Source organism: Ictalurus furcatus, chromosome 27, assembly GCF_023375685.1.
Source record: "Ictalurus furcatus strain D&B chromosome 27, Billie_1.0, whole genome shotgun sequence".
NCBI lineage: Eukaryota > Metazoa > Chordata > Actinopteri > Siluriformes > Ictaluridae > Ictalurus > Ictalurus furcatus.
This window is the reverse complement of record NC_071281.1, coordinates 12,582,655-12,600,630: the sequence shown is the minus strand read 5'-3', so window position 1 is coordinate 12,600,630 and position 17,976 is coordinate 12,582,655. Positions and strand designations below refer to the sequence as shown.

The 17,976-nt window shown below is 42.6% G+C and overlaps 1 protein-coding gene across 1 annotated transcript in view; it reads left to right on the top strand.

The window, feature by feature from the left end:
- The window catches only part of glceb (glucuronic acid epimerase b), a 67,713-nt gene extending 49,955 nt beyond the window's left edge, over positions 1 to 17,758 (top strand). The window contains exons 3-5 of the mRNA XM_053616662.1: positions 5,014 to 5,522; positions 13,797 to 14,036; positions 15,562 to 17,758. Coding sequence (XP_053472637.1) covers positions 5,027 to 5,522; positions 13,797 to 14,036; positions 15,562 to 16,586 — 1,761 coding nt within the window. The 5' untranslated portion in view covers positions 5,014 to 5,026 and the 3' untranslated portion in view covers positions 16,587 to 17,758. The remainder of the gene's footprint in view (positions 1 to 5,013; positions 5,523 to 13,796; positions 14,037 to 15,561) is intronic.
- The last annotated feature ends 218 nt before the right edge of the window (positions 17,759 to 17,976 follow it).

Below are 17,976 nucleotides of genomic sequence, written 5' to 3'. Positions count from 1 at the left end.
TTGTTGTTAAATGATTATTAAGTGACACAATTTGTTGCTGGAGGCTTTCAATGAATTGCCGGTCTGAAACATCCCACAGGTAAGTGATGAAATACTATGTCATGTGCATAAGCATTTGCGTTGTTCCTCAGAGTCGAGGAAATTGCCTAATAATGCTCACGTACTATGACATCCATGAAAATCCATCTTGCCTGAAGTCGGTCTATTTTCAGGCCCAGTGCAACAACAGTTGCAGCCTTTTGCAGGATCGAGAGCAGCTGTGTTGCACGGTTAACATACCAGAGAGGGTTTGGAAAAGTAAGAGCCATCAGAACTCCATGCTAACTCAGCACTCTAGCACATGTCCTCGACAAAGGGCTGTGTCCTGACAGGAGAGATCACCATACAGGCTGCAAATAATTGTACCACAAAACCAGACACATTTTCTCCTGGGCCCTGGGAGGTCTTTTTTTTTATTATTATTATTATTATTATGATTATTATTATTATTATTATTATTATTATTATTTAAAAAAGGGCCAAAGTCTCTGGTTGAAATCCAGTTTCTAAGACAGTCTTGGTCTTGGCAACATGCTTCACCTCAAGACTGGTCGCAGCCCCGTGAGACACACGAGTGCTTGGTTTGTCCACCAAGTGGTATTAGGATTTAACTTAGCTGGATACAGTGTCTCCTTGGCAAGATTTGTAATGCCCTTCATTTTTCTGAAGAACGTTTCCATCGAAAGAAGTAATCAGCCTCCGCTCTTACACAATCTCACACTGTATTATAAAGTTTTTTTTTAATTATAGAGTCCTTTTCCAGATCTTTTATTCCCTTGAGCAAAATTGGTTTTGATTGCCATAAAGCTCCCATTTTACATGATTGGGTCTTGAAAACAATGGAGCTGTCAGTACAAGCTCTGGCATTCATAAGCCTGCATTCATAGCGGTAGCCTCAAGCCCTCTTTGCATTATTTCTGGGTGCATAGAGAGCATGCTGCTGGTTTAAGTGGATGGGACAGGCGTGGAGTCTCTGGAGCAAATCTGTGGGGCCGGTGGTGCCATCCGTGCTGAAAGCTAGGCATTCACTTCTCCCGCTTCCTGTGTGCCAGCTTCATACTATCCCCCTTACTGACAACCATTATCAGCCCACAATACCTCCCAGTGTTCCCAGAGCCCAGGGTGCCAGAATAAGAGCACAGCTGGGGGTGGTGGAGCCGTGTCTGGGTGCAGATTGGTTGTTTATCCCCTTGTGGAAATGTTAAACTTGGATCTAGATTATTAAAGAGAGTTTGAGGAAGATGATGGATCACTGGTTATGCGAGTCTCACCGGAAACCGAGACGAAGGAGGAGAGCGGGAATCAGATGGATGAGGTTGAAGAGGGGATGGGCAGCTGTCTGAGGGAGCGCATAATAAATGATTCAGGTGCATTCAACTCTCGGATGGAAATTCTACTTCTACTTCATACTTGATATCTAGTATTGCCAAGGTTTGGCAATAATGTTCCAGCAGAAAAGTACTGCCACACATTTATAAAAAAAAAAAATAAAAAAAAAAAAAAAAACAGAAGAGTGTAATGATGTAAGGTTTTCAAAAGGTTATTTATCAGGGATCAAGAGGTGTGGAAATGGGGTGGCATACTAATGGTCCAGTGTTATCAGAGTTCTGACAATGCCTACAATACTCTCAGTAACATGTATAGGTGTGTCATTTATATCTTCAGCAACAGATGCTCCATAGCCCATAGAGCATCTGATGCATCTTAAAACTTGTGGCAGTGAAAGAGTTCAAAATCTTAAAGATTGTAATTAATTGGCTATTTGTGTTTCTTTGTATTCTGCACCATTTATTGATGGGACCAGCTTCTGAACATCGTAACCCAACAAGCTTTTTGAAGCCTGAAAGTCACTAGGTTTTAAAAAAAAAAAAAAAAAGGTTTGCGATATGTTTGCAACAGTTGGTGACAAGTAAAGGAGGGACCATTGCATATTTGGCAATATACTACAGGAAAAACTGTCTGTCTGATTCAATTATCCATGATTCCTAAATTACTGAGACTAAGTCTCTAAGTTACCAATAAGAACAAACTCTTAAAGATTACTAGTTTAGCTAGATAAATTATTGGTATTCCCACCCCTGATTTATCAGACTTTCATTTTCATATACGCTCCGGATGTCACACAAAATTTTAAATGATCCAGACCACCCATTTTATCAGTATTTCAACCCCCTTTCTTCTGGCCACACTTGCAGAAAGGCCAGCTATGGTAGGAGTTTTGTTCCTATGGCTGTACGAGCATTAACCACCTAGGTAATCAGCCATTGTGATGCCATCTTTTGCTCTGGCATTTGTTGTATGATCCTGATATTTTCTTTTATTTTTTTTATTTAAAAACCTTTTTTTGTCCCTTCTCCCCTCTGATTGTGTTGATGGTTAATATGTATGGTGTTGTGTTTCTTTTCTACACACCCATGGTGGAAACAAAGTTCCTCTTTGAGGATGAATAAAAAAAAATTATCTAAGTCCTCACCTCTTCAGCCCATGTTTCCACGTATGGAACTTTGTTCCTTTTTTTAGCTTGTAGTTTGTTCTCTAAAATGCAGCTTGTCCAAATACTTGGACCTTGTTCAAATAGGTTCGAATTACATCTCCGCAACACTGCTGTGGCATCTGATCTCAGGATTACACCGATCTCAGCCATACCTCTCGCACATTAGCAGGGCTGAATACAAATGATTCCCGTCGCAGGGCACATCTGTGGCCACGCAGTCGAGCCCATGTCATCCACGGGGCTGCCTGATCACGGCCTGGCCTGACTCCACATCGCCGCTCTACGACTTGCAGTGTCTCCCCCTACGGCTTGTGAAAGTGGTGGAGTCTGAACTCTGTCTCTTTTCCCGAGGAAGCTGTGAAAACATCAAATTATTTATAGTTCTTCAGAAAGGAGACGAGCTGCTTATCTTTTTCTTTTGCTCTGCTGCCTCCTTGCAGCCTCAGCAGTGGGTAGAGAGAGGAGAGAGGATCTGAGTGGAAATGAGAGTGAAGGATCACTCGGTCTGCTCTGATCTTTCATTTTCTCTATATGCAGTGCCTTTTTGGCAAATATGAGTGATCCTTTTTTATGAGGCAATATTTTATGCTTTTTAGCTCCGACAGGCTGCTGGTAGAACGCAGACCTGTTCAGAGAGCATTTAGGATGTGGTTCGAAGCAGCATATGAATCCCTCGTGAACTTATAAAATATTTGGTGCTGTGCAACAACACGAAGTCTGACCATGCTTCTTGTTGTTCTACTCGGTTAATCCTCAATCAGTTCTTTGCTAAGCCTCCCAGGTCAATCAGTTTAATTTAGTGTGTACACAGCCTGTTGTTTGGCTAGATGGATCGAGCCCATTGTGTGATTGATGCTCATTCTCTGGCTCCTCACCTTAGGCTTGGTTTAGCCTACACACAGGTGCGGCGTATTAACGATTTTCGCGGTCATGCCTTTGTTGCTGGTGTGTCTGCTCTGCCGGTGCAAGCTCGGTAATTAGCAGTGGTGGGAGTTCAGCCTATTGATTTTTATTCCTGGCCAGGCAAATGAAATGCCATGGAGATGATGGGCGGGAAAATCCGCCTCTGCTGATTGCCATTGTTTACCACGCCGTTCGATTAAAAGGCCGTGCTCAAATCAGAGCAAGAGCTGCGGTCTGTCAGCATGAAAAAGCCGATGAATATGGAGCAGCTGGAATTGCATCTGCTGTGCTGTTTATCTTGCCAGTTAGACTAGTTTCTCAGTGACGCGCATGAGCGCTGCAGGACACCCGTAGGTGACTTTGACCTGGTGCATATCCAGCCACTATAATTTGGTCTCTCAGGAGACACCACTAGTCTCTGCGTTTGGTGCAACAGATTGCTCTTTCTCAAAGACAAATTTAGCAAACAGAATAACTCCCCATGGCTGGCGGCTGCTCCGCGCTCAGACAAGGTAAACTGCTCAGTATGCTGCCGGGAGCTCGGAGCTCTGGAGGCGTATGCTAAGATGGTGGGCAGATATTGAATTTTCTTCCTGTCAGGGCGCGTTCATTGAGTATTCATGTTATGAGGACTGATATTGATTAGACCTTTTAAACTATGCTTAACATGATCTAGGTATGCATCAGATCGTCTTTAACCAAATTCCTGATCATCACCAGAATGCTTTAGGGTATGTGGATGTTGGACTTGAGGGATATTCATAAAGAGCATGAACGTTTTTTTTTTGTTTGTTTGTTTGTTTGTTTGTTTTGGGGTTTTTTTGCATAATAAAGGAGCTTAATGAGATTCTGAAATCTTAGTGGAATGCATTTTAAATAACATCTGCACATCACGAGTGGCACTGCCATACTGCAATGATGCGTCATTGCGGTTTTCAGAGCGCTGTCTATTTTGGTGTTTTTCAGATCAGTGAAACAAAGATCTAGACCGAGTTTGCACCAATAAAGATTAAGCAAGCCGTGCCAATCAGCAGAGGCGGCTTTTCCCTCCCTTTATCTCCAAGGAATTTCGTTCGCCTGGCCAGGAATAAAAATCAGTAGGCTGAGCTAAAAATAAAACGTTGCGTTTTAAACATTCAAATGTGAATATTTTATTTCATTTGAAAGCATTATTATGTAAATGTGAATAGTGAAATTCATTCATTCTGACAGCCCTAATCTGGATGCTTGGCTTTAAATGGGCTTGTCTAACTGGCTGACATGAAGTTAAGGGTTCACATTAGGGGTGTCAGAACAAATTTCACTTAGAATCCAGGTCCTAAATTTCACCATGAATCCAAGTTTTGGTTTATATTACAAATCTGTAGAAAAGTGTGTTCTAAACGTTTTGGTCAAATGAGCCTTGCACTGATTGAGGTTCTGTTTAAGGACTAGTTCGTTTTAATTACATGTACCCTTTGGGGATCTTTTCAGGTGTTTCTGAGAAGAATGATAAACCCATCACGTGTACTTTCCTGACTTTTAGACACCTTCAGTGTGAATTGATATGTAATGTGTGTTGATCTTTTTTTCTCTAGGTGAGGAGTGAGAATGCGATTTCTGGCCTCCCGGGTCCACTACAAGACCCTGATAGTGATCTGTGCCCTTCTCACTCTCACCACCGTGGTGCTGTGGAACAGGTGCACCAATGAGAAGGTGCTACATTCCCTGCCCCGGGCCCCTTTAGCCCCGCCCAGTCCCGGAGCGGCCGGACTTCAGCAGCAGGCCCAGCCCCCCGAGGCCCCTCCAGTGGTCGGTGGTGGAGTCCGATATGAGGAGATCGACTGCCTCATCAACGATGACGTCACTATTAAAGGGAGACGTGAGGGCACGGAGGTCTACATGCCCTTCAGCTGGATGGAGAAATACTTTGAGGTGTACGGCAAAGTGGTCCAGTATGATGGCTATGACCGCTTCGAGTTCTCACACAGTTATTCCAAAGTGTACACTCAGAGGGAGCCTTACCGCCCCAACGGGGTCTTCATGTCCTTCGAAGGGTACAACGTGGAGGTCCGTGACCGAGTGAAGTGCATCAGTGGTATAGAAGGTGTGCTACATGTCTTATACTGTTTATACCTGTAATGCCATGTATATATTCATAGCAGGCTGAGTGGTAGAACAGAAAGCTTGAAGGTTATCAGTGCAACTGTTTTTACTCAAATGTTCAGTCTATGACATTAACACCTGACAAGCATACAGTTTCCGCAGTAATTACAGCTCTTTTCAGTGAGAGAATTATTTTGAGGAACATTCAAATAAAGACCCAGGGAAATCTACAAAGTAGACATATGCATCGGGATTAGGATCTCAAGGTAGACCAAAAAAAAAGGTGCTGGGGTGGGCAGTTTTCATTCTCATACATTCAGGAACGAATGAGTATATGAAACTTGTAGGACAAGGAAAGATTGCATATTTTATTGTGTTCATTCCTTCATCTTCAGTATCTGCTTTATCCTGGTTAGGGTAGTCACTTGAAATGACTTTTCTTTATATTTTAGGGGATTAGAACAAACTAAGGTCATTAGAAAAATATTAGGAGTGGGTATAAAGAAAGCTAACTGCAGGTGCAGACAGGGTTGGATTGGATTTGTCAGAATTCCTACAGGAGTTGTATTAAAAACACTCCCCACACACCTCTACTGCAAAGTAATAAATAATTAGTGACATATCTACATTTACCTTGCCAGAATTGATCACCTTTCATTGTAAAGTGGGCGGTTCTGTTTTTAGTTAAAGCTTTTGTAGCATGTACCAATCACTGAGCTGTTCCACAGGACATTTGTGTCTTGTCTTGTGTCTTGCTGGATGTTTAGCAGCCACTCAGGATTGATAAGATATAAACATTTTAAGTATTTGACACTATATTCTCTGGGAGTATACAGCCTCAGAGCTTAGACCATTGTGTGGGTGGGTGACTGAAATCCTGACATGGAGGGGGGAAAAAAACTATCAAATTGAAGGTTTGTGACCTGAGAAGTAGAGATGCTTGCTGGCTGAAAGTATTAGTTTTCTCTCATGAGGCCCAGCATTTAAAGAGAGCAAATGCAGTGGTTGCACAAAGACATCCAGCCATTGCAAGAGCAGTTTGGTTTAATCAAGTTAAGCGCTTTTAGATACAGTATTTATAACCATAAAATGATAGTTCTGTGTAGAAAATGAATTGGTGTGTTACATTCTTGGAACCACCAGCTTGTTTTTCTCTATTTAGTTGAGTACATTTTCTGTTTTTGTTAGTTCTCTGTATAAGTGTGAAAATGATCTGATACTCCCCTCTCTCCCAGCCGTTATTTTTTTTTTTTCTTCACGGATGTGTCACTTAATTCTGGTGTGTAGGTGAGAAAAGTAGAGAGAGAAGCATAAAGAGAAAAGCAGGCCTGGGGTTGCTGGTGGGCTATAAATAGTCATTTAGCCCTAGAGCCCTGGTAAGAGTTTTCCGGGAAGGCAAGCTTAAGTAAATCCACCCCTAGCCTCTCATGAGTAATGGACCATCAATGGACTCGCATTAAGCAAATTAAACTGAGATTGATCCAACTAGATTACAGGAGTTGATTGTGGTGACCCCAAACTTAATGTAGAACCTTTTTTGTGCTTGTACGAACATGCATCTTCCATTTCACTGCGGTGAGCTGGGTCAGGAGAAGAGGAAGAGCGTCTGCTCCGAGTGGTCTTCTTTGCTGCTTCAGTCGTGTCCTTTGGCATCTCCATCACTCTGTCCAAGAAACACATATTTTTTTTCTCCTTGGCATCGACTGTGGTGTAATCAGACATCTCAGTCACAGTGCTCCATCACTGTCAGTGAGAACTGAGAGTGAAGTTCCCCTCGCATTTATCTCTTGCTGGATGTATAGCTCTCTCGCTCTCTCTCTCTCTCTCTCTCTCTCTCTCTCTCGCTCTCTCTCCCTCTCTCTCTCTGCGCTACTCCCTCTTTAACACAGGCACAGAGTTGCTGCCAAATAAGAGGAGGAGCAGCTCTCCTCGGACTCCTGCTTTGTCCTTCACTCTGGCACATCCGCCTCCCACTCTTTCCTTTTGCTGTTTGCAGACACTGTAGTCCCAGTACACAATGCACATGCAGATTAAAGCAAAAAGGGCTAACGTAGCGGCACAGTGCAGTCCGGACCGTTTCATCCAACTGCATTGTTCCCTTTTAAATATTTTCCTGCCAGCACACAAACTAACAGATCTAATGTTTCCAGGTTTCGAGAAGCCTGTTTTTACTGTGGATGAACTGCTGGCACAATAATTACTTGAGAGGTACTCAGAATGATTTCTCTTTCTGTTTATGTTGCTGTCAAAAACGCAAACTAATCCATTATCCTTTAATGCTGGCGTCTTTCCACACTGTACGCTATTACCCTAAAAATATTGCCATTAAATGGCATCATATTCAGGTTGAGGTTTGCAGCTACAAACTAATCACGGTTTATTGCCGAGGAAAGAAATAAATAAAAATGATTAGGCAGTAAATGCTCTCAGCTTTCCATTCAGTCATTCAAACTGAAACTAGGTGGTGGCTTTTTGAGTGGAGTTTTGGACAAAATTGTACATTTCTGCCTATAACCGACTTTGACACCTCTGCTTAAAGAAAACACGTATTTCACTAAAACAATCTGGATACCCCCTAGACCAAGGGTTAACCAGTCTGATCTGCAAAGGACCGGTGTGGGTGCAGGTTTTCATTCCAACCAAGCAGTAAATTGGTCGCCCCTGGCCTTGGCTGTATTTCTGTGAAGATTGTGTTAAGGAGCCTGTTTAAGAAGCACAATGGCAAAAACAATCAGCCTGCCTAAAGATGTTTAACACCTCACTAGTGAACGTCACGATTTGAAGTGCTTGCATAGCTGCGTGCTGTCATGAAACAGACATGTGCTTAATCATTTTTTAATCAGGTACTAAATGTCTGTGATGCTTCTCCGCCACAGTTGGAATGTAATTTTCTTCTTTTTCACTTTTGGGGGAATTTAAAATGCTGTAACTTTACTTCTGGTTGAGATACATACAAACAGAACCATAATTCAGCTCAGGAAAGTCTGTTGTTTTCACACACAAAAAAAATGTGTATATAATAGGGCTGCACAGTTAATCGAATATCGATCTTGATTACGATTTTGACTGCCCGCGATTAAATGAACATGATCGACTGCGATATTGACGTTTAAAGTTCATCCTCAGCTCATAGAAAACTCCGCTGCAGATGAAATCAAGCGCTTCCTAAACTTACAGCCAATCACCATAGAGTAGCGCAGGGATGACGTCATTTTGTAATGCCAAAACCTGGAAACGAGTTAGCATTTTAGCGCTCACACTGCCAGCTTCGTTTCGGGTTTCAGAGCGTGCTGTGAGCTCCAGCGCTTGTGTGAGGGGAAAGCATGACACTAACAAGTTGCTGAATGAGACTACAGACGTTGTCGTGGACATTAAACGTCATCACGCTGAACAGGAAACGTCTTTGCAGATAAACTGGGTCCGGTATTCCCAAAAAAAAACCCTGGATGAAGATTCATCCACAGAGTAAATCCGTATTATGGAAAATGTTTTTAAATCAAGTTGTCGGAAGCTTGGCGATGGTGACGTTGAAGTCAAGCGACCGTGGTGGTGTTCGTTTATAGCATACGGTGAGCTGTTTATTTCTGGCAATTGTATTTAGGTTTCAAACTTCATAAAAGTTGTGTTCATTTGTGAAAAGGTATTAGTATTGTAAACCTTTGTTGGTCGCAGAGCTTATTTTTTGCAATTATCCAAAAGCCTATGGGAAATTCCTATTGGGTTTTTGTCGAGGGAACCGGTGTGATGCTAACTTCCGGGTTCCGGTACAAAATGACATCATCTCTGCGTCACCTCTGTATTGGGTGATTTGGCTGCGTTGTTGTATTTGATTGCATATTTTCATTTGATTGATGGCATTTTATTTTTACTTATCCTATATTTTGGGTACAATTGTATTTATAATTTGCTTCTATGAGATGACGCACTTTTTAAGGATCAGTCTAATTTGATGCAAAGATTTGTACATTAGCAGGAATGTTGCACAACATGGAGGTGAAAGCAGCGGTCTGTTTATTTAAATGTGAAAGTGCAATAAAAATATGTTGTCCCTAAAATCGATAAATAATCGTGATTTCAATATTGATCGAAATAATCGTGATTATCATTTTGAACAGAATCTTGCAGCCCTAGTATATAATGTGCGTATAAAAATATTTCGCATTTACTCATGGTCCATATCCAAGGTCTGTGTCCACGTTTCTACTAAAAGCTTACATTCTTAATGTGCTTTATGTTTTAGATTGAACCGAGGAACTGGGCATTATTGTTACCACTATAAAAGAAATAAGAAATGAAATGTCCTACAGGTGGGATTTATTCTCATTCTGCTCAGGTTTTCACACACTATTATGATGTCTATTCTAGTCTATTTATACTGTTTGAACATTTATTTGAATTTTCAAAAGAATGTAATTATTCAGACACTGCATTCAACTGTATAAGGTCCTATTTTCTCCCTTTTAATCACCAAATCCATTGAAACGCAATTTCCTCAGCATTTTATTCGTTCGAAATGGGAACGGAAAAGGGCCTTGAATAAAATGCATGGATTCAATGATGTTCGTTTTCTAAATACATAAAAAAAAATTTTTAAAAATCAGTAAATATCTGTTTTAAAAGCTATGACATGAAATGTATAAATACATATGGTTATTTTTCTGTTGACTTTGTAATGTTTTCTTTGTAATGTAATCTTTGAAAATCAGTTAAATATTTTGTTAGGCGATTATGTAATAATATTGGCTGACCCATTGTGATTTATATTGAAATGCCTCTGAATGCGGATTCATTTTAGCCGATATTCGACAGCCCTAGAGCCAACACAGTGTTTTGTTAAGGTGGGTTGGGATTATGTGAAACTCTTCAGGGCAGCAAGACCCCGAGACTGGATCAAGAACTAGTGGACAAAACAAACAAAACCGGTTATAGCTTGAAGGTGTGATATTCATACACTGGTTTTGGGGGGAAATTGCTGAAACGTTGCACGTTCTTGGCAGCGTTCACTTTGTCGTTCTTCTGCAATTCACAATGAAACCATTTTGGAGCCATCAGACTGTTATTCATTCACATTCCTGTCAGCAAATTTCCATTGGTGCATTCAGAGTGCTAAATGGTTAAGCTTTTTCCTCTCCACATAGCTATCTTGAAGGGGCAGGTCTGTGGTGTAATCTTCTGTGTTCAATGGAGAAATTGGGTCGTCTCTAAATGGAGATAAATCCGACGGCCAGGCAAACCTGATGGAGTGTGAATTACTTCAGTGCTCTCATTTCGTCCCTGGCCGATTTCGAGAGGACGCTGGCGTGTTTTCCCGCACCGCCCGGCCTCTGTCCATTACTCACAGCCGAGGCTATGGGCTCCAGGAGCTCCTTGCGGATCTGCTGTGAGTTTTAAGGAGCTCTACCTTATTAATTACCGCACTAGGGGGGAGGAGGAGGAGGGCCTTGAGGGGCTGATTCAAGGTTGCGAAACGCTCCTCCCGATTCTCCTTTTCTCTGTGAGGACACTGTTTAGAGAAGTGTCAGTTCTCAGGGTATATGTGTTAAATGTGAAGAGGAACTGAAGTGTGTATCATCAGCATTTCAGCTGTTTGAAGATTTTTTTTCATGGACATAAGTGGTTTCGTATTTGTGCAAATTGGGAACAGAAAGTCTGTGTAACATCAGGGGAAAATAGAGCAGGGTGTGTGCAGGTTTTTCCTTTGAAATCGGAGACACACGGGGGGTGCGCGTCTTTGTGTGCATCCAGTGGGTGTGTGTGAAACGGGAGACAAGAGAAATAAAGACACGGAGTGTGTGTGTGTGTGTGTGTGTGTCAGTTGGTCATGGTGACCTCTGCAAGATGTTCCAGATGTTATTTCCAACATGATATGTATTAGGCTGTTGTTCATATAGCGCTAATAACAACAAGTCCTGTGCTGCAGAGCTGCCGCGTGATGGGATACACACGCTGGGCTGTGCTAAATGAGGAAGAGCAGGATGGAGAAAAAGGAGCAGTGGATAATGAGAATAATATAGAAAAAGAGAGGGAATAAATTCAGGATGTACTGTTTATAGAAGTATGAGAGAGGCACAGAGTTTCCTCATCTGCTCCAGACAAATATTCGGCTCTGAATAGAATCTAGGCCAGACGCAGTTTCTGAGACCTCCATTTAACTCCTAATGCGGGTCCCACTTACAACTTTTGTGTGTGTGTGTGTGTGCGCACATACACACTCCTTGGAAAATGGCCTCGGGGAATGCAGTGGATCTTATTAGGGCATTTGTGTGTTCTTGCGGTTTGATCTGTTTATCTCTGTCCCTCTTCCCTGTTGCTGTGTGTGTATGTATGTGTGTGTGGGTGGGTGGGTGGGTGTTTGGGTGTGTGAGTGTGTGTGGGCATTTTTATCTCTTGGTGGAGACAAAATATCTCCAAAAGAATAGGAAAATCTGATTGATGTTGCGGGACTTTTGGCTGGTCCCACAAGGAAAACATTTTTTTTTTTTTCCTTTTACAAAAACTACAGCTTTTATTTAAACAAGTAAGAGGCGAAAATGTTTCATCTTGGTTCCAGAAGTTAAGGTCAGATTCGATTTAGATTTAAGTGTAGGCAAAGCATTAATAATGTCAATGGAAAGTCCTCACATGGATAGTAAGACAAATATATGTGTGTGAACACTCCCAGTGCCTGAAACAGAGTTATAATCTAGAGGCGTAGCAGCTGTGTCTTGCCTTTGGTTAGTTATTGACCTGTGCGTTTTGGCAACCACGGCTGTAGAACAGAACTCGAAAGCTAGAAGAAGAATCCATCCTTTATTGACGATGATCCTTCACCCTCATCACTGTCTCGCATAGTGGAGAGGCATGTACTGCTATAAAAGAGACTGTAGATCAGTCGAATGTTGTGAAGTCATATAGATTTTCAAAAAATGTTTCTGTCCTGGTAACAAAAAATAAACTGTTGCATGTACAAACATTGAGTTTTTCAACTATTTTGTATGGTTTATGCTTTTGAGCATTGATCGTTGAGTTAATATGCAAAAACAGATGCACCGTATGGCCAAAAGTTTGTGCACACCTGGCACTAAATATCTTCGTATACTGTGGCATTACAATTTTCGTCCGCTGGAACAAAGGGATCCAATCCTATCCTGGCATCACAGTGCCCCTGTGCAGAAAGCAAGGTTCGTGAAGACATGGTGTGTCAAGATTCGAGTGGAAGAACTCGAGTGGAAGAACTTGAGTGGCCTTCACAGGGCCCTGACCTCAACCCCACTGAGCACCTTTGTGTTATATAAACTGGAACCTCGACTGCACCCCAGGTCTGCTTACTTGACCTCGCTAATGCTCTTGTGGCTGAATGATCACAAATCCACACAGCCATGTTCCAAAATCTAGTGGAAAGCCTTCCCAGTATAGTGGAGGACTAGATCTGGAATGGGATGTTCAAAAAGTGCATATGTGCTTTATGGCCAGGTGTCCACAAACTTTTGGCCATAAAGTGTATGTTATGCATCATGTATTTCAGCATTAAACGCATGTGCACGTCAACTCGAGAAGAGCTGATTAGCTGAATCCGGTATGTTGGTAGCAGGGAAAACATTTAAATCTGCAGGACCGGGGGTATTCCAGGTTGGAACCTGTGCTTTAGCCAAAAGCCTAGTAATAATAAGTGTATGCTGTGACCATCGTACCTCTGATTGTTAGTAGTTGTGGGGTGACTATGCTGATGTGGTAAGATTAAAAACTGTAGCTCTACTATTTTCTGTAAAACAACATGAAAACAGTTTTTTGTTTGTTTTTTTTTTTGTTTTGTTTTTTAAATCATGATATTTTGCATGGGCACACAGTGGCATAGTGGTTAGCACGTTCGCATCACACCTCCAGGGTCCGGGGTTCGATTCCCGCCGGGGCCATGTGTGTGCAGAGTTTGCATGTTCTCCCTGTGCTGCGGGGGTTTCCTCCGGGTACTCCGGTTTCCTCCCCAGTCCAAAGACATGCATGGTAGGCTGATTGGCGTGTCTAAAGTGTCCGTAGTGTATGAATGGGTGTGTGAGTGTGTATGTGAGTGTGCCTTGCGATGGACTGGCACCCTGTCCAGGGTGTACCCCGCCTTGTGCCCGATGCTCCCTGGGATAGCCTCCAGGTTCCCCCGCGACCCTGAAGAAGGAGTAAGAGGTAGAAGATGGATGGATGGATGGATGGATATTTTGCATTTGCAATGGAATCTATAACTTTGTCCTCTCTCTCTCTCTCTCTCTCTCTTTTTCTCTTTTTCTTTTTTCTTCCTTCTCTCCAGGAGTCCCTCTGTCAACACAATGGGGTCCTCAGGGTTATTTCTATGCCATCCAGATAGCGCAGTATGGTCTGAGTCACTTCAGTAAGAACCTGACGGAGCGAGCACCCCATGTGGAGGTGTATGACACGGCTGAGGAGCACAACAGCAAGCCAAACACATGGAGCATTCCCAAGGGCTGCACTCTGACCACAAGCTACGACAAGACCCGAGCCTCCACCGTCCGTCTGTTTAATGCTCCAGGTACTGACACGGGGACCTTGAAGCCCTCAGTATTCTTTTTCCTTTTCTTTATATTCCTACAAGAAAACTAAAATGGTTGTCAAGACTGTTGTTTTCTCCTCATTCTCCTTTTCATTTCTGCAAGTCATCCATAAATTTAAATTATGATGGAGAATTCCAGATTCCTTTAATTAAAAAATAGTCCCCCCCCCATAAGCGCTATATTTAAAACGTCTGTATGGTTGTATAGTATGATGGCATGTTTATTTGAGCCTAATTATGAGTTTCATTATAACCATTAGCATCCAGCCCAAGCCCCCAGCCTTCCATAAGCTTCCAGTGCTCATCCTTTATTGCTCTCCCTGTTTTTAATTCCTCTTTCAGTCTTATCCTCATTTAATTCTCCAATCAGCAGCTTCGCATTGCATCTCATAGTCTCTTCCGCAAAATCAATGTCTGTACCACATTAAAGCGAGCACGCACAAAGCTAGCTACCAGGCTGAACCTCCTGAGGCACCAGCCCTCTGGCCGGCAATATGTATTTTGTTGTTAATAATACAGTGTGGCTTTTTAGCACTGATCCAATCAATAGCCGTAAGAATTAGCCGGGCTATTGCGCAGGCGGGTAGTAATTGGTGTCATCACCTAGTGCATTGATTTTGAGCAACGCCTGCTGGGATGCGCTGGATCTAGTACTCCAGCATTAGACATTTGTCCCTTGTCTTCCTTTTCTCTCTTATTTTCTTCTCACAATCTGTTTGTTTTTAGTGACTCTTAGTGACTCTTGCCCTTTCTTTTGTGGCTCTCATCTCTCACACTCTACTCACTTATTTACTGTCGGTAGTCTCCACTCATCCATTATTGACTGGGAGCTAATCAGAGGAGAGTGGTACAAATTTATTCACCCTATTTATTGCCTTAAGTAATGGCTATATGAGTGCATTGAATAGTAACACAAATGAACACTGTGATGCTGATCGTCCAGTATCTCCCTAAAACATCCTATTTTATTTCTCTTGGCCTTTCCAGCTTACTCCTTTACACTTATCACCTTCCCTACCCATCTCAGGATAGCCTCATACTTGTCTTTCTTTTTAAACATTCATTGCCTGTAACTGGAGAAAGAAACCGCAGGCAAGAATAGATGCTTTAGTATAAATCATGCTTAATGGAGAAAGATGAATTTTGGACAAAGTTTTGAATGTGCAATTCTGCAGCCCAAATAAATAGAGATGACGGGCTGTTTGAGGCTTGGCCAACGAGAATATCTTGAATTTCCTGCACCAGTTTCCTGGTTAAAAAGTAATTTTTACCTGTCATATTAGGATCTTGGCCAAGTGTTCGTTTTTGCGTTCTACCTCTTGGTCTAATTAGCTACTTGGAGCAGTGACATATATGTGAACCCTATACCATCAGGACTTCATTCTGATACAGTTAAACAGTGCAGGAGTATGTGTGCATGTTTTATCTATTTGCGTCCTTGACTGCAGGACATTTATTTTGAAGGTAGAATTCTTAACTCTTGCTTTCCGCTTTGATTCTGCAGAGAACTCTGAGGGCATCTCTCTTTCTCTTGGCAACACAAAGGATTTCATCATCTCCTTTGACCTGAAATTTGCCTCCAATGGCAGCGTGTCTGTCGTACTGGAAACGACGGAGAAGGGGCCTCCATTTGTTATCCACTACGTCACTACCAGTCAGCTCATTACTTTTAAAGACCGCTCCATCACCTATGGCATCGGGCCACGTTCAGCCTGGACCACAGTGACCCGAGACCTCCTCACTGATCTGCGCAAGGGCATTGGCCTGTCCAACACCAAGGCCGTCAAAACCACAAAAACCATGCCACGGCGCGTGGTCAAAATGGTTTTGCATGGTCGAGGTGCCATTGACAACGTGGCCATCTCCACTACAGCGCACATGGCTGCCTTCTTTGCTGCCAGTGATTGGTTACTGAAGAACCAGGATGAACGTGGTGGCTGGCCAATAATGGTCACCCGCAAACTGGGTGAGGGTTTCCGACCCTTGGAGCCTGGCTGGTACTCAGCAATGGCACAAGGCCAGGCTATGTCTACCCTGGTAAGGGCCTATCTACTCACCAAGGACGAGACATACCTGAAAGCAGCACTACGTGCCACGGGTCCTTATAAGGTACCATCTGAGAAGCATGGTGTGAAAGCCGTCTTTATGAACAAGTACGAATGGTACGAAGAGTATCCAACCACACCAAGTTCGTTCGTCCTCAATGGCTTTATCTACTCTCTAATTGGGCTCTATGACCTGGCGCAGACAGCAAGTGAAGGGGACGGACGCGAGGCAGCACGACTATACGCCAAGGGCATGGAATCGCTCAAGGCCATGGTGCCACTTTACGACACTGGTTCGGGCACCATTTATGATCTACGTCATTTCATGCTAGGCACGGCACCCAACCTGGCACGATGGGACTACCACACTACGCACATCAATCAGTTGCAGCTCTTGGCTTCCATAGATGACTCGCCGATCTTCAGGGACTTCTCCAAGCGCTGGAAAAGCTACATGAAAGGAGGACGAGCCAAGCACAACTAGAGCTGCAGGCAATGGTGGACAAATACCCGCCAGCACTCAGCATAAAACGCCTCAATCCCTGAGGGGAAGCTGAGTTAGCCCATGGAGTAAGAACTGAGGGTGAAGCCCAGAGTGGTCTAGCTAAATCCTGCTGCAGTTTCCAGCCATTAGACATGGCTAACCTCTGGGGTTTTTTGGGCTTGAAACTAATCTGTGCTGGAGGCTCTAATTAAGTACAAATGCAATGTTTATGGCAAAAGTGTTTATGGTTTAATTAGGGGTGGGGATTTGCTTGACCTAAATCTGCCAGTGAGGTATCCAGCACGATTAGATAGGTTTGCACACACTTAGGCGTGGGTATATCACAGTGATTATCACAACCTTCTTCCAAAATTCTCTCTTGGTATTTGTGTAGATGTCAATCAAAATCATAATAATAACTATTATTATTATTATTATTATTATTATTATTATTGGGAAAATACAACCTCCATGCCTCAGTATAAGTGATTAAGTAAAGTCTTTTGGTCAAAAGGAAAGGTAACCTGGGAAATGCTTCCAATTTTTGTTGTCTCTGCAGTTTGAGGTAAACTCTGATGGAAACACATTTCTTAGCTCAGTACAAACCTCAGGCCCCACAATTAAATTAGTGTCTTTCCTACCCTGCCTGAGTGCTCCACTACACTTTGTATGTTTGGTAAAGTTGGGGGTAAAACTTGCCACTACTTGCTGCCAGCACTGGTGTTTTATGTTCTCAAAGAAGGTCATGGGTTGGGCCAAATTATATATATTCACAATGAAATGCGCTTTTGAAACCTTGGTGTATTTAAAATGGTTGCGCTTTTTCAAATAATATAAAGATACTACAACTCCTAGGTTGATCCTAGAGCCTGGCCAAGCGAGTCTCAGTGAGTCTTAGTCAGCCTACTCGTTGTGAATTATTATTATAGATAGGCTGACCAGTCACCAGTCATATGATAAAGTATTGATTAAATAAAGCCTGACTAAATAAATAACATTTCTCAGAAAAACAAACAACTGTTGAGTTACAGGAATCAAGGAAAGTCTGTGGCACACTATATGGCCAAAAATATGTGGACACCTGACCATGCACATGCATATGAACATCCTATTATAGATTTGGTCCCCCTTTTCCTCTTATAATAAACTCCACTTTTCTGGGAAGGATTTCCACTAAGCTTTGGAGTGTGGATTTGGGAAGTTGTTCTTATTCATCCACAAGAGCATTAGTGATGTCAGGCACTGATGTTGAGATGTTGTGTGAGAAGTCCTGGCAGTTCATCCCAATGGTGTTTAGTGGGGTTGAGGTCAGGGCTCTGTGCAGTCTACTCGAGTTCTTCCACACTAACCTTTGTGCACAGGGGTGTTGTTGTGCTGGAACAGGATTGGG